Source organism: Trachinotus anak, unplaced genomic scaffold, assembly GCF_046630095.1.
Source record: "Trachinotus anak isolate AG129_WGS33_773 ecotype Australia unplaced genomic scaffold, CSIRO_AGI_Tana_v1 ptg000011l, whole genome shotgun sequence".
In the NCBI taxonomy this organism is placed as follows: Eukaryota; Metazoa; Chordata; class Actinopteri; order Carangiformes; family Carangidae; genus Trachinotus; species Trachinotus anak.
Window position 1 is genome coordinate 27569092 of NW_027273862.1, and position 24817 is coordinate 27593908.

Genomic DNA, 24817 nt, shown 5'->3' on the forward strand with positions numbered 1-24817 from the left:
TGAAGTACCACCTCACCTTCTGCCAAAACACACGTGTGTGAATGTGTAGGGCTGTGCGGTGGGGTTATTATATTATTACTTCTTTTTATCCATTACTGTCATATTCCTGTTGTCAATTAATGAACTAACACAACTTTCCTGCAGAACATCAACTTCAGCACTCCATGTTATTTTGATTCTGTGGGTATACATATATAATTGTAGTTTTATCCCTTTTAATTCACTGTCATACATAAACATTGGTCTGAAAATGCATTTTGTTCAATGTTCAGTTATTACCTGCTGATGCTTGATGACTGGAATCGATATCAGTGCTGCAGACTGTGCAGAGGGCATGGTGGTCTGGAGATGCAGAGGCGTGACCATCTCTCCTGGTGACTTTCTGGGAATGTCTGCAGTGCATGTTCTCACCTTTTGTCACCGTTTGGCTGCAATAATTCTTATTTTGAAAACTAAGAGAAGTCACGTTTCACCATCTGTGACACACACAGACAATAGGACTTAATGTGCCAACTTAAATGAATGGTGAACAACCAAGCTAGCTTGCAAACACATACGTAACGTAGGGCTAATGTTAACTTAATTCACAATCTTAAATTTCCACATCCTCCTCAGTCTGTCTGCCTTTGCAAAGGAGTTCAGAGAAATGTCTTCAGTTGAGGAGCCAGCCAGCCAGGAGTGAGGGTGGGGAACGAGTGTTGCTGTTGATTTATCGTACTTTAGAGCAACATATCATACCAGTGTACTGTGATGTCAAAATGCAAACAGGTTGGCAGGTCTAACCGTAACCCAACTTTTCTTCAGTCCATCTTCAAATTCAGTTCTCCAAGAAAAACAACTAAATTTCTCCTGTAGCAAGTGTCAAAGATGCTTTTCCGTCTCCAGTGTCAACATCAATGATTCAGTAGCGATTAGATTTCACAAAAACTCAAATAGTCTTTCCTTCAACACCCTCAAACAGAAGCAGTGTCAGTGAAATCAGTGAAGGATTCTGGACCAGAGGCTGAGAGAACAGAGGAGGCAGTCCACATCAGCTGTTTGTGAACACCAGACCAAAACCAGTCACAGCGTAAACTGGGACGGGTTCAGAGCCAGTGACCAGGAAGAGAGCTCAAAGAGGGCATTCACATCCAGCGCCAAACATTAAATATGATCCATTAACAGTGACAGTTGGTTATGATAACCCCCCCCCCAACACTAAAACTACTTTTACTTTTCTCTTAATGTTTTTAATTGGAATATTTCTATAGAATCTGGAACAATAACTGTGTTTACATTGTTCTGCCACACTAATGTCAAACTAATTAACTTATTGGTGAGTCCCAGTATTTTATAATTTGTTGATGTGGAGGAGAAGCGACACTGATGCATCCAGTTGTCAAGGATTTTGATTGTCTGTTTCTTGATTAGAGAATAATGAGACAATGGTGCCCAATAACTGTTATTACGGTAATTTTCTAAACTCCACACAACTAATTAAGGAGGTGCTTTCAACAAAAAAAAAAAAAAGAGTGAGCGGAGCGAAAAGCAGGAAGGAGGTAAATTATATACCATTAGGCAAATGTAGCTTTTGTCTCTGTGGTGATGTAAAGAAACAGCGGAGGTACTAATCATCTCCCCTCGTTCGGCTGATCCACTTGTGATAATCATGTATTGTTACCGGGGTCGGAGGGTCAATTCTCTTCCAGCTCAATCAGCTCTCGGAGATTCCTTTAAAAACTCCGAATGTAAAGAGAAATGGCCACATCAATCTACTCGACAAGGGAAATAATTAGGTTGAAAGGAGAGCTCTCTCATTAGCCAACGAACTTTCAATTTAATTTAATCAAGTTTTACATTTGGAACTGACTGAATCAAAACTGAGGCAACGTCTGTCTGCTTTGCATATGGCTGTACATGGCATATACTCTAAGTACAGTATATTCACATTTCTGTCAGAAAGTAGGAAATTCCTATGTGTCAATTTTGGTTTTACAAATGCTCTTTTTCATCTCAATTTCCAAATATCTTGCACAAATAAACCCCAAATAATGTAAACTGCAGTAATGAAATATTTACCCGGAAAAGACGTTAACCAAAACCACATGGGAAAGATGAGTGCATGGAAAACATGAGCCTGCATGACTCTGATTTAGAGAATTATTTCATAGTAACTCCATTCGTGCCAAATGAGCTCCAGATTATAATAATACCCCTGGCGGGCAATTAAGTCCATATAAACACTGCATGCAGAGTGCTGGCACCAGAGTAAGCCACACACACACACACACACACACACACACACACACACACAGGTTGATATGGGTGCTCAGACTCGGTGAGCCTTCACCGTGTCTTGCCCCGTATCCATCAGCAGCAGACGAAGGCTAACCTGACAAACACCCAATATCACCAGCAGCTGCCTGGGCAAGGATAATTAATACAGCCAGCAATTTGGCAGAGCTATAAACGCCCTGACACGGAGGCATGAAGGGGTGACTGGTGGAGAAACTATCGCAAAAACAGATTGGGCCAGGAGAGAGAGAAGGGAAGAAAGAAAAGAGAGAAGGAAGCATTGATAATTATTTCTCTGACAGACACATGGATGCTAATAAAACCAATTTAATCATCTGTCAAAGGAAAAATGTAACGCTTTTAAAGTGCACACAGACACTTTTTCTTGCCTCCACGTGTACTGCAGTTGTTCCACCATACAGCATTTCCACTGACTGGGGAAGCTACCGATAGCTCAAGCACCACTCTCTTCTTCCTGTCCTGGTTGTGCGATGGCGGACACACTTCCTTCGTGCTGTGAATGAAGCCCTCGTTTCCCCGGGAGGTTTTGCACCTGATGGCAGAAAGAATTGTATAATTAAAGCGAGGCTTATAGGGACCCAATCGAAACGCTGATGGTGTCATTATTCTGTAGCCATTACATTGTGCAGTCAACATTTACTTCATAATGATAAGTTAAAGCTAAAAAAACCAAAAACTTTCTCATTTTAGTTTGACTGACAGCCCGCAACAAAGAAAAGCATCAAACCTTCACATCTGAGAAGCTGGAGCCAGTAAACGTTTGTCACTTTTGTTTTAAAAACGATTATTCATTATCATTTTTTTCTCTATCTGTTCCGGTGTTAACAGGAGGATGTTTAGCATATAATATTTAGCATGTTAAGGAGTATATGGCTGTATTAAAGGATTAAGTAACACTGTGCCTTCACACGGTGCAGCATAAAAGTGCCCGTATGCATTCACACCCACACTAAGAGGCTGTACGAGCACAGCAGAGCCAGAGCAGCCGTGTCTCCTCCTGCTCATCTGTGGCCTATGTTAATATGATTAGACTGGATTATGGTAATGTGCAGGGGGATCTGGTGGGTGTGGGGCGATGCTTTGCTGCTCTCGTTTCGGGGAATAGTTAATTGGTTGGGCTGCTTTGATGTTGTGGTGATGAGAGAAGGGGGTTGGTGGGAAAGACTGGCAGAGGCGCCCTACAACTCAAGCCCATTTTATTTTTGGCCTACGAGGGATCTGTGCTGGCAAGTGGTGAAAAGGAATGAAACCTGATGAAACCAATTAGAAATGATGCTGATCTGGAGCTGAAACACTGAGAATATTGAGACAATATGAACGGGAGCCATGTTTTTATACTCTCCTGCTGAGTGTGGCATGTTGAGTCAACTGTTGATCTCTCCTCTTAATGTTTTGTTTGTGTTTTAAGTTCTTTAAATCTAGAATCTGCAATTCATTTGTTTTGTTGTTTTGGAAAATATCATAACAGTACTAACCCAGTGCTGTCAATAGCTGAGTTTAGTTAAGATTTGCAGTGGTTTATACAAGCAGCCGTCCACAACAAAGCAATTTCTAACTTCATTTCAAACAGCCTTCACAGTTTAACACTCAGCAAGGTGCAAAATATTTTACCTTTCAGCTTTAATGGCTTTTATCTACACATTCACAGCAGGAAAAAACTGCTGCTGCACCACCTTTATATTTATATCTGCACAGGGTGGAGGATATTTAAACATGTTGCCTCACAACGATCAGGGCCAGCACATGTTCTGCCTGTAGAGGAAAAACACCTGCTGTGATATTGGTCTGTAAAGATAAGTGTACATATGTAATTTACAAATAAATATACACCTGTCTCTCATAAGTAGGCCAAGTCTGCTCGCAGCTGTGGCCACTACTGGGTCCACAACGTGAGCAATGTTTACGTTACATGCTTGCATGCACCGAGATTTTATATTTGTTGTTGTAAAATGTTTTAGTGACCTGAAGTTAAATTAATACTGTTTGCAGTTATGAGACAAGAGAAACTTCAAAACAAGCTAATGAGGAAACCTGTTTGTTGGCTTCCTTTACACTGTGGCTAAAAGCAAGTACATCAGCCGGGTTTGCAAAAAAAAAGCTGGTCACATGGTGAGAAACAGTGTTTTTGAGAAGTGCATATTAAAAATCACATGATGTGAATTTGAGTGATGAATCTAATGATGATGAATCAAAAAATACTTGCAACTGGATGAATTTCAGAGCACTGAACTCTGGCATCACACAAGCTGAGACGAAAAACATGCTATTAAAACATACGCAGTGAGACAAGTCCAGGTTTCCACCAAAAACGGTGGAACGGTGTGGGCGACGACAGACGATCGCTCAGGTTATCACAGTCAGATGTAAGGGAGTAAAATAAAAAAAAAAGAAACATTATTTCTGCAGAGTTAGTAAAGCATGATGTTAATCATTTTAAAAACGGAGATACATTTGGTGAAGGACACAATGACTTGTGTAGGACTTTGTCCAACCTCTGGAAAACTGAGTTGACCCTGAGGTGCAAAACAAAGCATTTCTGAAAACCAATGAACTAAACTGGAGCATTTTAGAAAAGTTTTATGTTCTGTTGATTTTTTTTATAGTGTTTTGCACCTCAGGGCCACCGTACAGGCAACTAAAGAGCATTCATGAATTTTGAGATTTTAAAAAAGGAGTGTGAGCAAAGTGTGAACTTGATATGAAGGAATGAGGACTTGAGACTTGAGACTTGAGACAAGTTGGATTAAAACATTCAGGACTAAACCTGGACTTGAAGACTGAAAGATTAAAAACCAAGACTGAGCTTGATAAGTAAAAATCTTGCAATTTTATTTGCATATAAAGGCAGCTAAATATATCACAATGAACTGAAAGAGAGAACTAACATTTCCATGAAGAGGGATACAATCAGAGCAAGAGCGAGAGAGGAACAGAGCACGAAAAGAGCATTTACAGCGGCAAAGTTGAGACAACTATTGGCAACATTTTTTTTTTTTGTGCTAGCAAGATTGCATTTACACACAGTGCAAAATTAGAAAAAAAGCAAGAAAACACAAATACTATCAGATTTACACTTTAAAGGACAACTTAACAATGTTTAGGCAGGTGTGTTGTTGGGAACAACCAGCACCTGTTGGATTGTGACTCTGACAAAATTTCCTCTCTCATCCAAAATGAATGTCTACCCTACAGGGAGAGTCGATACAAAAAACATTTAACAAAACTCTGAAGAGCGTCTGATGGGAGCGTTAAAGAAACATGTCAATCATACAGGTGCATACAGAAAAAAAAAAAATGCACCAGATTTTATTTTTTCGCCGAACACAACTTTTAGTACAGATGTTTTACAACATGAATATATAATATATATATATTTTATACATACATTTTCCAAATTAGATCAGAAATCCATAATGGGATGTTACAAAGTTAATTTTTTGGGCTGTAATTCGATAGCTTTCTGTCCCTGCGTTAGTCAGGTGTTGTTCTGCGGGGATGATGGGTAATAAATAAAGACTTTTCTCTGAGCTCGCAGAGAGTGGGGCTCTAGCTGAGAACATTAAAGCTAGTTTAAGGCAGCGTCCCTGTCAGCCAATAAGAAAAGAGGAACTGACCAGAAAACAAACAGAAAGAAAAAAAGAAAACCTAATCGCAAAATATCAGATGACACAACATAAAACAATGGCATCCATTGTCCGGCCAATGCAAACCAAACATAAAGAAATTGTACAAATTCACAAAGCATCATTTATCTTACAGATCTGACCAATATTTATCAAGAGCAAGATTGTTTAACCACAAAATCCCTCTGAAAAGGAGAATACCGGTGTCAGTCGGACTCGTAGCTCATCTTTAACATTCCCTCAAATTCATTCTGCATCGCATGCTGTAGCTACTGAGATTTTTACATTTAGTTTTTGTTGTTTTTTAAATAAAAACTTTTCAAATTAACTGTTATCAGCTGACAAAAAAAAAAAACAAAGCAAAACAAAGAGAGACAGATGTGTTTGTAATAGGGTACAGAAGGTCAGAGGGGACAAGTGTGTAAATATTCCTCATGTTTTCTTCTCCTGTGATCATGAAATAGTCATTTTGTTATCACAAAAAATATATTTGGGATTACAAAACAGTTAATTACTGTTTTGTGATCTAATCTAAATAATTTTCATGATCAAGAAAAAAAAAAAAGCCTTAAATCTTCACCATTGTTCTTTTTTTTTTTTTAGGGATTATTTCCTGGATGAGGTTTAATTTTCTTCCTGTGGCTGTCAGGTGATTGGCAGGAAGTGGAGTGTGACGTGAGGGAGTGCTGACGGAAAAACGCTCAACTCTGCAGGACGAAATCAGGACTGAAAACAAAGTTTCCTCAGGGTTTATCTCGCTGAACAAAACTGAAAAACATTTTTGTTCTTCTGGAGGAAAACAAGCCCTGAAATCTGCAGCTACACTGACTGACTGCAGAGAAACTGAGGTCTGAGAGGGAAACCAGCACTGTTGGCACAAACTTAAGAAAAAAAAAAACAACAACAAAAAAACACCGATATTCTCCTTTAACCCTCCCAGACAAACACGCCGCTGTCTCCGAATCTTCTCAATCTCAACAACAGCTTAGAGAAGACCAAAAGTTTGCAAAGAAACACTTAGAATTATTTTTTTTTAACTTGACATATTTATAGAAAAAAAGTAGTTTATCCTGCCTGCGACCCTCCCCGCCCCCCTGTCCTCTGGTCTCAGGAGCTGGAGGGGTTAGGCAGGTCAAACACGATGGGGGGGTTGGTGGGCTGGAAGCTGACAGTGCAGGTCGACGCGTTGATGAACGTTGTGTAGCCGTCTGTCATGATCCCGTAGCCTGAGGACGGAGGACACAGGAGTCAGCGACAAGCAGAACTCAAACACCTGCACTCGAACACTACACGGCCACTCATTAGTGCTCAATCTCCTCGCGTTTGTACAGTTCAGTGACTCCTGCCGTTTCTAAAAATTAACAGCATTCATTTCACCTTCTCATCTCAGCACTAATTGCTATGAATAGTCTGAGTTTAATTAAGTTCAAATTTGATTTAGAGCTGAAATATGTGTAAATGGTTAAGGCTTCTAAACACAATATTGTGTTACCTTTGACATCTCTTTAAAGTTTTTATGGACATGGGAATGTTTAAATGTAAAGACTTTAATCATATTTCAGCCAGAGACATGCAGTTAATTAAAAGTAAAAGTCAGTTTCAAGGTTACAAAGCTCTTCATAGCTTAATAGTGTGATTTGAAGGTTTCGGCAACAGAATAAGTTCATTAAGAGCATGAATAAGTAATTTGTGGGAATTTTTCTTGGCGGGATTTACCTGCCAGAGAAAACCATTAACCTACACCTTTACCCCTGTAACAACAAAACAGCATATTTCCCTGTGTTGGTCAAAGATGCTTTATCTACATTTACACCAAAATGAGGTGAAGAATGGGGTCCCACTATCTTCCTTTTGCATTGATTAGAAAACCAGTTTTTTTTTGTGGCTTGGACAACAAATGGTCCACTTTTTGTTGCCCTCCTGACCTCTGACCCTGGATTATTTCCTCAGTACCTTCATGTATCCCTCCAAAGGCGTGAAGTTTGGGTCGCACCCTCTTCTGGACCGTGTTGAGCAGCTCCACACAGCCGACCCGCTGCAGCTCCTTAGGAACCCAGTCTCGGAAACCTATATAAACAGACACGTGTTGTTTTAAAATTCTCAGTTCTTGGACAGTCCTGGTTCTGTTTATCAGTTTTATCCGGTGCTCTCCACTGCGCCCGACCGATCATGAGCAATAGATGCACAAAAATGTGCTCAGATGAGTAAAAAAATAAAAGCTACTTAAGTTAATAAGGTGTCTTCATGAACCAGATCCTTTTATGGCCACTGTTTATGTTTTAACGGCTGATTCAAATCTGCATATTCAATCAGCTTGTTATTAAATCCTGGCTCTGATTGTTATCATATGGTTTGAGTAAGAAAATAAACTCATCTATATAATATCAACTACGTCTCTGAGCAGATTCAGCCATCTGCAGTTATTTGTCATAAATACTGAAATAATTTGTGATTCTTCTGGTTAAAAATGTAAAATTAAGAAATAGATCATTTTATATTTCACCACACACAAGCTGAAAGTGTGAGTTGGATGTTTTAGCTGATTCAGGAGCGGTGACATCAATCACCTGCTGCAGCACATGCTTAGTCAGCTTGGACTTCCTCCTCTGCATGAAACTACTTTTCTGTAATGATTATATTTTGCTGCATCACTACTGACTTTGGTGAAGCTTGTGTAAACTCCTGAGCTCTCACTGTGGCACAGTTTTGGTGCAGCACAGGGTGAAAAAAAAAAAAATCACTGAAGCTTTATTTTCTGAATCTAAAATATCTGCAGCTTTCTCGAGTTCAGAACCAGTTCTTGATACTCGACCCTGTAAATAAGTGAAAACCTCACAAGAGTAAACTCACAGCGCGGCAGATGAAACTTGTTCTTATATTTTGTGCAGCATTGATTCTTTCCCTTTTGTGTCTTCCAGTTTTACTGCCCCCCCTCCCTCCCCCAGCGCTGTTCTCGTTTCCCGTGGTCTCTCTCCAGTCGTTTGCAGCGTCTGTCACTCTGCTGCAAAATCGAGTTTCCATGCAATCAAACGGCCACAGCGGCTGCCGCAGCAGCAGCAGCAGCACCAACCCTCCGTAGGCGAGAGGGAAGGAAATCACTCAATAAAGCCAGATGGAGAGCGGAAAGGAAAAAAAGCCAAAATGGGAAAAAACAACTGGAGCCCAAACAGCTAGAAGTAAAACTGAATCAGTCTGTACTGGGGAAAAAAACAGAAACCAAACAATACGTATTTTCTTTTTTATAAAGTCAAACACAAATATTGACTCATGGGCCGTGTTCAGGGTGTTCACACACACACACACACACACACACACACACACACACACACACACACACACACACACACACACACACACACACACACACAGGGCCCGCTGCGACGCCTCCAGTGATTTCATACAGATTTCGAATAATGAGGCGCAACCTCATTAGATATGGTGATGAGGGGACTGTGATTGGTTAATTGGACTCACCGAGCGGAGGTCCGTGGGTCATCAGGATGTCGATGCCTTCAGGGACGAGATTCCATTTATCCAGCAGAGACTGACCCCGAGGCAGGTTGAACCCCCAGCCGTTAAACCACGGAGTCCTGCAGAGAGAGAGGGAGAGAGATCACATTAACATCGCTCAGGAGACTCAACTCCACCGTGATTATGGCATGAAACATAATTGGAATCAGGAAGCAATGTATGTTACTTTTCTTCAGCAAATAAACATCGTGATCTCGTTTTAATGATATTTACTAAATTCACTTAACATATTTATATTTTATTACACATTTATAGTGTCGTTCATGATCTATATGTAAATCCAAATAACCACAAAACCACAGTGTGCACAAGGAGCTAACAGGGTTTTATAAGCATTATAGAATATTAAATTAAAAAGCTGTGTATAACACCAACGTTAACTGATTTATTTGGCCACTCAGGAGCACAACCAGCTGTAAACACAAGTTTTATACATTTTCACCATATAAAAGTTCCTTTAGTTGTCTATTTAAACAACCTGCAGACACTAGCATCCATTTAGCAGAGCTTTCTAAGCTTAAATCAGTGAGACTGATGGGTGATATCTATTGCTAATATTCAAATATTGATAGTGGCAGCACTGAGGCTGTGAAAGCCCTGGTGTAGTGGAGAAGCTTAATACAAAACTATAATCATTCACAGTGAAAAACAATCACAATGCGCAAATGAACTGTGCAGCAGAAAGAGCTACATGATAAAAAAAAAAGATAATCACAAATGTTTTATTCTGTTGCTGTGGAAATTGAGCAAAACAGTGAAACTTAATTCAGATACACAAATCTTTTTGTCTTGTTTGAGCTTAAACATGAAAATTTGTATATATCCCCCAAAGGACATGCAATTGAAGTATCGAGTACAACAGTACACTTCCAGGTTAACCACAGTATGTAGTGAAAATGCATGAGATGGTTTACACTTGCAACTGACCAGACTGTTTACCCACAAACAGGGAGCGCTTGGTTTGATGCACCAGAGCAGGCGTCATAAGTTCAACGAGTCACGATCAAGTTTAAGTTTTAGAAGCCGTCAACTACACGACTGACTGAGCGGTTCCTACTAGAAATGGAAAAAAAAAGAATTTCTAAAGAGCTGGAAGCCACATCATGTGTCACCCCCCCCATCCCCTCTGCTACCCAGTTACAGATTGATTGACAGCAGCCGGGCCACCTCCAGCAGCCTGGATGGGAGTCTGCAGCTCCAGGGTGACAGGCAGCATCTCAGCCTCCCCCCAGCAGACACAAAGAAAGCCTCGATCTGGCTGAGTGGGAATGAGGGATGGATGGATGGGTGGATGGATGCAGGGGGGGGTGAAGCCAGATGAAGAAATAAAGCGAACTGTGCAGAGGTTAGATGTAGGAGCGTGGGCGGGGAAGGAGAGGGGAGAAAAAGAAATCGAGCAGAGGCTGCTTGATAAATTGAGCCTTCATTTATCACAATAGTGGTAATGGCAGAAGAAGGCTGACAACAGAGGAAAGGAAGATAGATTATCATCACATAATACCTCAGTATATAAGCTGACCTACTGCTACACCCCCAGAAAAAAAAAATCTTTTCATTTTACTTTGAGGTTTGCAGCACAGAGCAGCAGAGAGTCGCTGATGAAAAGATGATTCTGGCTCCGTTATTCCCAGGTTACTTTGGGACTGGCCGCCGAGTTCAGAGCCGCTTCCAGTCACTTAGCGATGGTGCAGCGGATGGTATTTGACCGAGGGGAAATCAGAGCTCCACCAACATCAATAGGCTTTGTTACAGTGAAGGATGGACGCTCCGGCACTAATCAATACTTACTGTTCCAGAGGAGGGCCAAGTGGGGCTAACCAGACTCAAGATGTGTAAAACATGAGCTCACAATCCCTCCTGGTTCATTTTAAAAACACAACCAGACTCTCTGCTGAAAGTGAGACAAAAAAATAAAAAAATTCAGCGTGGCGAGAGGGAAGAGCATTATAATGCAGCGTAGGCGCCGGCTGAGCCCGTTTGGGTCTGGTGGTTGAACAGTATTGAGTGTTTGTGCCCTCGGATAAAAAGGCGGTGGCGGTGGCAGACCTGGAGCTCGCTCTTTGATTTGCTCGCTCAGTCGTTGCCTCGCTCTCTCGCCTGGTGGAGAGCTGAGAAATGAGGTTAAAAATGAAATGTGAGGAGCGCGCAGGGGAGTGAAGGCCACAGACTGAACTGATTAATTAGAACTAATCACACAAATCGGAGCTAATGGAAGTCTAATGGATTACTGGGAAGACTCGCCACTTCTCAGATGGAAATAGCGCCGCCGCTGCTGCGGCTGTGCAGAGACCTACAAGCAGTGAATCAGAGCTGAGCTGGCCTGGTCGCTCGGCTGCACACAGAGAGCACCGGCAGGGTATTTGTCTGCCTCCGGTTTTGACTAATAGCGACAAGGCCAAACTTTGAAAAATAGCCCAACACATTCACCCCCCCTCACCCATTCAGAAAAATAAATCGTGGTTTCTTGCAGCAAAAATAAATAAACAGCTGCAACGCTGATTTTGCTCCGTGTTTCACATGTTTTCTTGCACATAAACACATTCATCTGGGAGATGAAACATAACCCCTGACATGAGCTGTGGATCCAGAGCCAAGCAAAAGGTCCTGACTGAATGCAGAGCGAGGCGCTGCAGCTCAACGCCACAATGGCCCCATTGTCGGCCGTCTGCCTATGAAATATACCTTCCATGCAAGTGCATTTGTTAACCTCCGCCAAGATTAATGACATCCCGGTCACATAAAGGAGAGATTGTTTCCTGTGTGGCTGTGACACAGGTTTTATTATACTGTATTGCTGTGTGTGTGTGTGTGTGTGTGTGTGTGTGTGTGTGTGTGTGTGTGTGTGTGTGTTTGTGTGTGTGTGCGTGTGTGTCAGGTCCACCAGCTTCTGAGTAGGATGTGAGTGTTGAACAGAATGTACGCTGCCAGTGTCTCAGTGTATATATATGAGGACCAGTGTGTGTATATGTGTGTGTGTGTGTGTGTGTGTGTGTTGTGATCAGACTACATTCAGAGCCCAGTCTTGCCTTGACACTCGCCATCTGGAGCATGTCGCCGTGGCAACAAAGGAGAAGCGTCTGGAGGCAGGCACACAGGGAAGTAAAACACCGACACAGAAATAGAAAAGAAAAGGAGCTGGGAGGTGAAGAAAGAGAGAGAGGAGGAGGAAGATGAGGAGGAGGAAGAGGAAGAGGAGGAGGAGGAGGAGGAGGAGGAGGTCTGCAGAAGATGAGGCAGAATCTTCTCCTTCCAGATGTGATGTGTCTGTGGTCCAGCTGTGTGCTGCTGACTCCAGAAAATGGAGCGTTTGAGTTCAGGAGGAACATCACTGAAGAGGACACCACCTCCTTTAACTCAAACACCAGCTCCAAACGACGACACACAAAAAGGAGGAAGTAGCTGGTAACCATGGGAACAGGGGCATTTAAGGATCCCCCCTGGGAAACAAACGGTTGAAACAGGTTAAAAATCTGCAACCTGGGCCGGCAGCGGAGGTGAAGCAGACAGAAGCCATTTAGCCCGCGTGTGCAGAACGTCAATATCCAATTAGGCCGGTGGACATCATTAGGACGACGGCGCGGTGTCTCTCTGGACGTGACACTGCTCTTAACCCATCTGCCCCCCGAGCTGCTCTCTCCGGATCCCTAGACAGGCTATGATATCCCCCTAATACCACACACACAAGCACACACACTGAACGCTTCATTCCTCTCATTAGGCCTTTTAATCTGACTCCTCCCTCACTTAATGGATCATTGTGACCATTTTTTACAGCTCACTGGATCAGCTGTTTAAAGGCAAAGCTCCTTTGACATTTCTGTGTCACCGAGCCTGAAATTATTTTGGTATCTCACAGAGCCGGGTGATGTCACACTGATTTCATCAAACTGTGTTAGCGTTTCACCAAATTCAGGTGTTGAAACTGTGATTTAAAACAATACAGCTGAAATATTCGTTCCATTAGTTGATCAATGGAAAAAGAAATGGCAACTCTTCTGACAACCATCAAAAGGAATTTTTAAAAGCAAAATTTCCTTGTTCCAACTATTCCAATGTGAAGAAAACAAAACGTTTGAACCCTGGAAACAGACATTATCACAATATTCGCAATATAGATCAGACGACTCATTGATTAACCCAAACAATAATCTGCAGGTTAATTAGTAATTAAGCCCTATGAGCTGTTTTGGAGCTAGGGTTGCACAATTAATCAAATTAATATTTATTCAAATATAATTGAAAGCAAAATTGCAATATGACCAAGTGCAATATCCAAATCACAGAGCTGCAATTTTTTGATAAATGTAAAATGTGTCACAACAGACCATAAATCGCTGTGGTGCTCCAGAGATGTGCCGGCCTACAAATCATATTCTCCAGATGTAAAGGAACATGCTTGTTTGGTGCAAGACCGACAAAAAAAATCACTTAACTATCGTACTTACTTACTTGAATCATATTGATCATATTGTTTTGTCTTCATATTGTTTGTTAATGTTGATTCTTGACAGACTAAAAACTAAAATTCAACGAAAACAAAATAAGCTGTTCAAATTTATAACACAAAACAGTTCACTGCATCTGATCATTTTATGTGTGATTGTGCAAACATATAATATATTAGAAAAAATATCATATAATAAAATATATAATAATTGTTGGTCTACATTTGATCAAATTTTGCACCATCAGGCAGATTTGTTTTAACTAAAGACCTGTGCACAGGTCTTAATAATATACCAAATTTGCAGGCACCATGTAGGCAGATCCAAGCTGCATTTTGCTAAACACAGTCTTGTCTTACACCTGCCACTTACATAACCCCCATTTGCTAGATTAATATGTGTGTGCTGCATCTTTGGCATTCCTGGACTGTTTGACTCAGTGTCATCTACTCTTGGACATTTTGTACTGCAGATATTTTATCATAAATTAAATATATAATACACAGTTATAATCCTAAACTTAAAGCCTCTGCGGTTACACATTTTCAACTGTTTACTTCTTCTTCGTCAAACCTGCTGTTTATTCAGTGTTTGGCCCAACAAAAGCTTTTTTCCCTCATTGTGCTCAACAAACTGAGGTCTGCCTCTTATATCCTGTCCCTGACACACACACACACACACACACACACACACACACACACACACACACACAGAGGTACTGGCGTTTACCCTGTGCAAGTAGACTGTTTACCAAACACAGTGCAGACTCTCAGCCACCTCTTTGTGTCTCATTCAACACAACTGAGACACAGCATTACAGAACTCACGACACTCAGGCTGGAAAGAAGAAGCTGTCTGTCTCTCTGTATCACTGCACCTGTATAGACCCTGACTGAATTTATATATTCAATATGAAGATCTCCCCTTCAACGCTGTAACAAACCTTAAAGTCCTATTATGTCCCACAAAGGTCCTTAAAAACCCTCAGAAGCTGCAATGTCCATTTTAAAGATGATGATTTAAGTTGATACTGATTAAAGGTCATTGTCTGAGGAGAATAAATTTGGGCAGCGAACTTCATGATAACCTGCACATTTCTTGTGCACAGGTGGAAACCAAAAATATAAGGACTCATTCTCTAATAACCACAGAAAATTTCATGGAAATCTGTCCATTAGTTTTGTAAACACATTGATTTACGGTTATAAAACTATGGATCAAGGATATATTTTCCTTGGCAAATGTAAAAAATGACTAAAACATGACACATCTACAGTTTTTACATATGGAAAACATCTGAGTGAGGATAATAAAAATCTGCAACACTGACAAGGACGTCAATGTTTGCAGATTTAAACAAATAAATACTATCCCACACAGGCACTGTCAGTAGCAGTGTAAATACAGACATCCACTTTAACGATCACTCACTTTGAGCACAGACAGGACACAAACTGAAAGTCTGCTCACTAATTCATCTGCACTGTTTGTTTGTGTTGACAAGACATCAGGCTGATATCCGCAGGCGGCTGTTAGCTAGCGTTAGCGCTCCGCCACGGACAGACTGAATAAAGCAGAATCCACACATCTCGTAGCCTGAGATAATATCTCTTTAACAAACACGAACTGAGCTCAGATCAGTGAGCAGAGTCTTTATTCCCAGTCTAACCCTTTTGTAGATGTGATCTCTAGATTCGCTGTGAGATCAACCTGAGTCAGCGAACTGTGACTATTCACGCCACACTTTACGAGACACAGCAGAGCCAGCCAAATAACCTGACCCCCCTCCCCTAAAAAACCTGATGGCAAAAAGGTGCTGGGGGAGGTGATTTCCATCTGACAAGCAGGCTTCACCCAGGACTACACCCTCGATGAAGTAAGAACCAGGAAGTCCTCACATTAGAGGAATCCTCTCATCTCCATGTGCACATTTGTTCTACAGAAGAAGACGCACAACCACACACAGGAGCACAAACACAGACACACACATCCCTGCAGGGTGTGACAGAGCACTATGTGTGTGTGTGTGTATTTTGGTCGTGTTGAGAGCAGAGATAAGATCGAAACATGTCTTAGGTAAAGTATGATTGTACCCCTAAAAGCCGGAGAACAGCTGCACCCTGGGATATCAGCCGGGCGCTGAAAACACAACGGAAGGAACAAGCTGCAGGAGCCGAGAGATAAAAGGAGAGAGAGAGAGAGGGGGAGAGTTGGGAGTGTGTGCAGGTCCAGTGATCCATCGTGTCTGACCTCTGAGTCAGAGCGGCCCTGGGGTCAGCAGGGGGGAGGGGTCTAATTGATCAACCTGTCAGAACCAATGAGGAAGGCCATGTTAATGGGACTTTTATAAGCCCTGTGGGACGTATCACCTGACACTCAAAGCTGTATGAGTATGTGCAAAGCAGAGTACATGCCCTGTGTGTGTAAATGTGTGTGTGTGTGTGTGTGTGTGTGTGTAATCCCAGAGCCCAGGTAGCCTTATTAAAAGGAGCCAAGTGGAGACTCTGGCTGGGTTTTGACAAATGGCCTCTCAACACCAAGGCCACCTTTGCAAACTTTGGGGACGAGGTAGAAGGCGAAGTCACAAGGGTGAAGGGGCCGTGAATGTGTGTGTATGTGTGTGAGTGTGTGTGTGCGCTCTGCTCTGCCCCAGCACTAATAACCTGTGCCTAGTGACTGATGGAGTGTGGAATGGATTAATCTCGCTGCAGTCATGCTGCCAAATGCAGAGGCGCTAAGGGTTAGCCACCAGACTTAGCCCGCTTAGGAAAGGCTACAACCATAGGGACGGGTTGATGCACACACAGATATATACGCACACACAGATATATACACACACACACACACACACACACACACACACACACACACACACACACATACACACTCTCTCCTTAGGGTTTGTCCCTGCACTGAGATACAGCCAGCTGCAGTTTGACCTGCAGGCTGCTAATGTAAAACAACCACTGCATCAGCCAGCAGACGCTTCATAGCAAACACAGCTGCTGTGAACGACCCAGCAGCTCCCAGTTCCTCACTACATACAGGTCTGAGTGGGAGAGAGAGCGAGAGAGTGTGTGTGTGTGTGTGTGTGTGTGTGTGTGTGTGTGTGTGTGTGAAGACAGCAAGACGGTGAGAGAAAGAAAGAGAAAAGGGCAAGTGCTCAATATTGTAGCAGGAAATCAAATGAGAGCGGAGAGGTTCGGAGTGCATCCCCTGCCATCATTACATCTAAGAGACTTCTCTCTCTCTCTCTCTCTCCCTGCAACACACACACACACACACACACACACACACACACATATATGTGTAGTCTCTGGGCTCTGCAGCTGGAGATACACTGGATTAGCACAGACATCAAAGCCATCAAAGACTACAGTAACTGAAACTTCCTCTCTGGAAGAGTGTGACTGAGTGTACGTGTAGCATATCTGCAAGTGTGTATATATGTATTCATGTATGTGTGTGTGTGTGTGTGTGTGTGTGTGTGTGTGAGATGTGGGGCAGAGTCTTGCCGACGAATAAGGGCAATTAATTCATGTAAAGAGTAAAAACTATCTGTGTATCTGCCGCAGTGTGAGCAGACGACTGTTCACACTGTGAGCGAAGAAAACGATTCACATACAACCACAGTAAAAAGGTAAAAGAGCCTTAACAAAGTTAACTGAAATAAATATTTGCACATTTATCCCCTCAGCAGCATCGCTCATTTGCAAGATTCCCACAGCCGAGATGTTTTCCTGGGCTCCAGGCTGCCACCATATTTGTTAAGACCACGACTCCGAGTGGTGCATTCATGAATGTGACTCGAAGACACTGATTATAATTTGAAAGATTCTTAAGTTTGTTTTGAGTTTTGCAAGAACAACAGGTGGTGGATGAGAGCTCACAGGGCCACAGTACTTTTTGTGGTACAAAGCTGCTTATGGATGTAGCAGGTGGGGTTTGACAGGAGCAGGGAGGTGTTGTGGGAACACAGATACGTCTGCATGTAGACATGGAATCCAAACACTTTGAAATCTGGATCTGTCAGGAAGCTGGGCAGGTCTGGAGAAACTGGAGACCAGACTAATAAACAGAGGGCGAATCTGGGTCCTTTTCAGAGAGCCTGTATGAGGGCTAAAGGCTGGGGGCTGGGGGCAGGGGCCAAGGCCCATTCAACCTGCCCTGAGACACAGGGAGAAGGGTCCCATTACCCTCCTCCAGCCCCAAACTCCATGAACTCGATCCTGGAGAACAATGTAAAAAAGGGGAAGAAAGGAGCAAAGGGGGGCAGGGGGAGGATAATATCTCTGGGAAATAGTGAGCTTTCCTCAGTGACAATAACTGACAGACAAGGTTTCATTTTTCAGCTCCGCTCCAAGGACCAGGCTGCAGCCCTTATTCTGCGGATTTTAAATGGAACAAGGTGATCTGAAAATGCAATGAACGCACTTCGTTGCACAGGTGTTGTTCCAAAGCTGTAGCCTCTTATTGCTTCTCCTCCTCGGGACAAAGACTGCTGCTACAGCTGCCAGTCATTGTGCCAATTCAGGCCCGACGTTGAAGGTCTGCTGCTCTTCAGACAAACAGAATTTTTACCAGAAAGAAAGAACAAAAACCACAAACTGAAGTGGCTTTGACAGAAATGTACCCAGAGGGGTGACATTAGTTGGGACATTCACACTTAAAAACCTTTTTTACTTCAATAACTGTGTCTGAAATCATTAACAATTCAATACACAGTAAAATATTTTTGCCCTTGTCCCAATTCTCTGTCTTGTTCTGCAGGATGCTTACACACGTCAGCCTTACTTCGCTGCACGTTTCCACTAAAATCACATATATAGATAAATACACACATCACCAAACTACACACAATCCTTCTTCCTTGTCAAAACCTGATGCCTAAATTTCCTGAGATGCAACCTGACCACTTCAGCCTCTAGCCTCACCAGAGACGGGAAGCAGGTTAGCAGGTTCTGGTGAGTCAATTTCTGTCGATCTCCACACCCTCAGATTTTATTTTTTTATTTTCTAACTTGTAGTTTTCTGCACTGACCACATCAAATATACAGCAGTGCTCCCCAGCACCTGAAAACAGTCTTTGTTATGTAAAATTGCTGCACTTCACTTATTTCACTTTATCACTGTTGTCTTTTGTGACGCCATGTATGTTTAGTCTGCTGTTCATGTGCATTGTTACAAGCGTAGCTGCTGATGAAGATGAAACAACAAATCTTCATAGTTATAAATTCAAAAGCTGCCGCAGCTCAGACCTGGTTGCTGACACCTAAACCTATAACTGAGTGCAACAAGAACAAGGATGTGAAGAGCCATCTTTTTTCTTCTCACGGTGATGTTTTTAAGAACTGATTACATCCAGTTTGTCATTACATGACGTCTCTCTTTCCCATTTTTTTCTTGCAAGTTGCTCTAGGATTCCAGGACACAAGCATCACAAGTGTGATTTTATAACTGCGTTCTCAGCTGTTAGTGATTTCATCTTTCTGATTCCTTGTTGCAGCCTGTGGCTTTCGTATAACGATGTTGCTGTTTCCTATTGTGAGACTGATGCCTGAGGCTCTATGACTAAAACATCACATTTTCAGCAGAGTGCAAGAATTCAAACGTTCCTCGGCATAGTTTCACTTTTTCCCTACGTACCTGTCGACCAGGTGTGCATGAAACAGCTCTTAATTTGACACAGAGAAGCTTTAAAATGCGTTAAACATAAACAGTTAAGGAGTAAGTGTTTTGTACAGAGAGTGATTATAGCATATATACTATAGTTAATGAATAATGGTCACTAACGAGGCCTTTCTTTGAGAGTTTACAGGGAAAGAAACACACTCATATACATTGTGTTCCTAATAAAGTTCCTCCACACAGTGAACACTTTAAAATTTAAGCATCAATAGGAAGTTTTTATGCTATTATAGATTAAAAGTTGCAAAGACCATGGCCAGCATGTGTCTCAGTGCGATTCACGTTCCATTAATTAGTAAAATGGTCTTTTTAAATGATTTTCTAACATAGGGCTCCTTGGCTTTGTTTCTCTGTACAGCTCTCACACTGGTTGGCTTTCTTTGTCACAGCCAGACGAAGAGGAAACTAAAAATCATTAATGGAGAACGCTGCAAGCTGTTAAATGACATTACTGCTTTGATTATGTTGGTGGTTGTCTGCGCCGCTGTGTGGAATTACTCTCCTCACGAGGATTATGGGAAAGAAAGCAGCAGGTTTTCACAGAGCCCTGTCAAAAAGCCGGCAGCACAGGCTGCCTTGTCCTGACATGACAGCCCAACCAATCTTTGCTGCAGAGGTCAAAGGTCAAGGGGGAGGACGAGGAGGGGGTGTTAAAAGGCAACAGGAAGGGCCACAGGGTCAAGCCAGTGCAGATTCGCGGCACTATGTTCGTGGTTATTGTCTCGACCTTACAACGAGTGGATGTTAGCGAGGACACAAAGACGCAGCGTCGACAATAGGCACAGGAAAGCACACAAACTGGCATTGTTAGCCTCATGGGTTTGTATACAAAGAGCCGGAACACAGACAAAATAAAACACACAAGACTGCACAGGGCAGTCTGTACAAAGGAGCCCAGGAGTTGTGCAGATGAACCAGTAAAATATACACCAAAATAAACCCAAATAACCAAACCAAACCAAAATAATAACCAAACCAAAAAGTGAATAACAAAATGCAATTATTTCGAGGGACAGAAAACGCTTGTGAAATATCCAGGACAGTTTTTTTTTCCATGGAAGCTAAACAAGATCAACAAAAAAAATAATCAACCTCAACCTTGACATTTGATGAATCATATTAATGCTTGACATTAGCTGGTTCCAGCAGAAAATTCTCAGATTGACATTAGCTGGTTCCAGCTAATGTCAATCTGAGAATTTTCTGCTTTTCTCTGTTAAATTGAATAATTGAAGAAAACGGTCTATTTAAGGACGTCATCTTAATTCTGAAGGGCAATTTCACTATTTTCAGACACTTTGGACATTAAATGATTCATCAGGAAAATGACAGATTTATCAATAATGGAAATTTAAGATTTTTTTTGTTGCAGCTCTCCAGCAACCAAACTGGCCAGTGAGTCATTCTATTCTGACATATTCCTTTCATTGCTATTCCTAAATAGAACCGAGTTTTGTTTCTATTGTTGGTTTTTTGTCTGACACCGATCACTGAATGGAGGTCACAGTTTCCCCACCTTTTTATTTACGACGCTACATCCCTGCTGACACCTGGGTGTTCCTACCACCACCGTGGTGGGTCTAAATCCAGCGAGTGGAGATAAGCAGAGTCCCGTCCTTGCCACTGAAACTGTGCAGAGGTCAGCAGGAAGGAAGGGAAGTGCTGCGGGACGATGTGAATGCTATCACTGCCGAGCAGAAACCAGTAGGTAGGCTGCCCTTCTGTTTATGGAGCTGTCGTTACCGCTGTGATTGATGGCTCGCCACAGACAATCCACATCTCCCACATGAGCCACATGGTGTGGTGGGAGAAATGTGTGTGAGGGTGTTTGTGTGTGTGTGTGTGTGTGTGGAGAGGACTTGAAAAAAAAAATACTTAGAAAACCACTTGCAGCTCCTGGTGACTGTTAAGTCCATTTTCCAGGTCTGATATTCTGTGATTTTCTCGTTCTCCTACAATAAAATCTTGTAATCAATGTAATTAAATCAACTCATCTTCTATCATTAACTCTATGTACGTAGATTAGTTATCCAGCTTTAATTAAATACCAGAATCCAACCAAGTTTAATAAAATACAGAGAACTAGTTCACTTAGCTCAAAATTTTAAGGCAGTGTGTATGTGGACATCCAAAAATTCTGCTGTTGCACCATCCTCACTTTCCGGGTTTCATTCTTTCCACTTGATTTCTAAACCCGGCTGCAGTGATTTGCTCCCATTCAGACACTGATGTTTGGCGATAAGGTCTGGATGACGGATCTTTGTAGGCTAACCCAGATGTTAGCGTCACCCTGGCTCCCTTGACAAAAAATCTATGGGATTTTTCAATTGGCTTTTGGATTACTGACAAACAAAAGTTTATGATACTTACATATTTTGTTCAGCAGGATAATCTTCACTAATGAACAATACTTTTATGAGTTTTGATGCCTAAATACAAGCATCAGAAGTAAAAAGCTAAAGTTAGGGTATAAACGTCGAACAACTTCTGTATAGTCTCATTTAGCCACTTGTTAGCAGCTGGCCTTTTTTAACAGACGTAAAAGCTTGAAGAAATCATGACTGGCGCGTTTACAGATGCATTTTATATCGTAGAATAAAAGGTGAAAATGTCTAACCAAAATCAATATCTAACCAAACCCAATCAAACAACCCACAGAACTTGGGACCCTGAAGTGTTAAAAACTAATTTCTGGGATTTAAGACTCATTCCTGCGGCACTGTTTTCCAGGTTATCCTAAAGGCTTTGGATGGGGTTGAGGTCACAGCTCTGTGCAGGTCTGTTAAGTTCTTTAACACCAAACCTTTCTTTTTGGAGCTGGCACTGTGCTCTGGGGGATTGTCGTACTGAAACAGGAAAGGGCCTTCCCCAAACTGGTGCCACGAAGTTGGAAGCAGACTATTGTCTAAAATATAATTGTGTGTTGTAGATATAAGATTTCCCTTTACGGGAACTAAGGGATCTAAGACATGAAAAACAGCCCCAGAGCCAAAGTAACCAAACCTATGTGAGCGGAGGTGTCTAGACGGGTAATCCTCACCCACTGTGATATGCTCTAAACCAAGCTCAATGTGTTAGCTGCTTTTAGAGGATGTGAACTGCAAAAAACAGAACTCCTTGAACAGTCTGACTGAGCCTTTGCCTCGTCCTTTTCCTTTTCACTCCATCTTAAATCATTAATGTTTTCTTCCTTCTAAAACTTGCCAGATAACTCTGCAGAGCTTGTCCCTGTTTTCTCTCTATCAAAACCCTTTGAGCACTTAGCATCTCTGGTGTCGTGTCCACGCTTGTTGTCATCGATGGTATAACTTATTCATCTGAGCTTTTTACATCTTACTGAATTCAGCTGTGCCAGCACTTAAGTTGGTGACCTTTCACACCAAGCTCTACAGAAAATAATGGCCAGGAGAGTAAGGCACACTCTGAGCTGAAGTCTATGTTTAGGTGCAGCTAATGCAGGGCTGGCACACCTCAGGCCACAGGAGCTGGGGACACAGGGCTTCCTCTGCTTTTCAAATATTTATCCCCTCAAAGCGTGAGACACAGCATGGGACGGAAAACAAGATGGAGTCCTGCTGAGCCCAGGATCTGCCAGTGTACACACACACATATACACCAGGACAAACACAGCAAAGCAAAAACAAACAGATGGGCAGATTCAGATGTTAGAGACATACATGTGCTCCCCCTTCCAACCACAGCATTGATAATGACAGAAACTCACTGCTGCCTGTCTGCTGAAAGAGCAGCCCGGAGGTTCAGCATCTTCTCTGCTGAATGAGCAGGTAGCCTGAGGTCGGGTTCAGGGGGGGAGGGCAGGGGATTGTCTGCTGACAGACCGCCTTTACTACCCGGCTGGTTGCTGTGCCATCTTGGGCTCCCTTCCAGGGAATTGTGATTGCATTTTATAGCCTGGAGCAGACTCCTCATGTCATGTATCCCTCCTCATGTCACAGACATCTGGCTAGCTCTGGGCTCTCCCAGTCTCCCCTTTGCACCACGCTGTGCTGGATCGTTTGATTAAGCCTGCATCAGTAGTAATCAGACTCAGGGCTCTTTCTTCCCCATACCTGCAGACTGGCTTCTTAAACTATGTCCATGCTATTACGTTTTCATTTTAAATGAAAAAAATCGTTTCAAACAAAAACGATCCTGCCGACGTATCAGAAACAATCTCCATCCATATTAACACACCTGAAAATGCAGACATACACGACCGGTGTAAACAGGAAGCAGATAGTCTAACCTGCAGTTGATTACTTACACTCGATAATATAAATGAGGAACAGCAAAGACAGATGTAGTGCTAAATTGCAGGATTTAACTCCACAGTAGCTTCTAGCAGAGACAAGAAGGTCAGTGACGCCTGTCTTTCGTTATTCATCTTCCTTTCACCGCTGGTAGTCGAGGCTGATAAGACTTCCAAAGGTCTCAGTTTTTGCCCATCCAGACTAAATCACAGCCAAAATCTCAGTTCTCTGGGCTCCAAAACTCTGGAGTAGAGTGGACGTAGCCTTAACTCCATAGACGTCACATATCAACAACTGCATCTTGAGTCCTGCTTCTCTAATTTGACATTTTCCGGTTGAACAGGAAGTTTGTGCAGGACATAAGATAACTAAACAGCCATGATGTGTCAAAGGGATCCAGGTTTTACACCCCAGTAGAGAAACACAATCACTGTACCAGGTCCATTTCGAAGTTGCAAGGTGACAGGTTTAATACGTGTCTATCTTCCTCTTCTGATTCCAAACAATCAATCAAACCTAAAATGTAACCTGCATCACGTCCTGAGTGTCCTGAGATTTTAAGATCAACTATTCAAGTCCTTGCACATCATCTCCTCCTTCTCTCAGAAAATGTAACTCTTTACAACTAAAATTATTATTTTTAAAAAGTGTACTTTTGTTTTTATTTACAAGTCACAATTCAGAGAGAACAATCTCAAGATCTTGTCATGTCTTATTTTAAAACAAATCCACAGATCTACTATTAATCAACCAGTTATCAAATAATACTCCTCACAAAACATCTCACTATCAGATGTGAATGTCAACAAGATACAGGGGGCAAACGTTTGCTCATTATCTTTCAGAACATCTGTTTTATAGTTTTGTGTTTTTTTTCTTCCACACTTTGACATTGTGAATATTGTTTCATATTATTAAGGTTGAGGTAATGTTTTTCCCGTCCCTGCACACCTTGTTTGATTCTAACTTGTGCAAGTAAATAAAA

At 42.1% G+C, this 24817-nt stretch overlaps 1 protein-coding gene across 8 annotated transcripts in view; it reads right to left on the minus strand.

The window, feature by feature from the left end:
• Positions 1-5099: 5099 nt before the first annotated feature.
• Positions 5100-24817, minus strand: part of mpped2a (metallophosphoesterase domain containing 2a) — a 73862-nt gene continuing 54144 nt past the window's right edge. For all 8 annotated transcript variants that reach the window (XM_071489504.1, XM_071489505.1, XM_071489508.1 and 5 more), the window contains exons 5-7: positions 9393-9508; positions 7872-7985; positions 5100-7144 (exon numbers count right to left, since the gene is read on the minus strand). In XM_071489504.1, the coding sequence (XP_071345605.1) occupies positions 7026-7144; positions 7872-7985; positions 9393-9508 (349 nt within the window). In that variant the 3' untranslated portion in view covers positions 5100-7025. The remainder of the gene's footprint in view (positions 7145-7871; positions 7986-9392; positions 9509-24817) is intronic.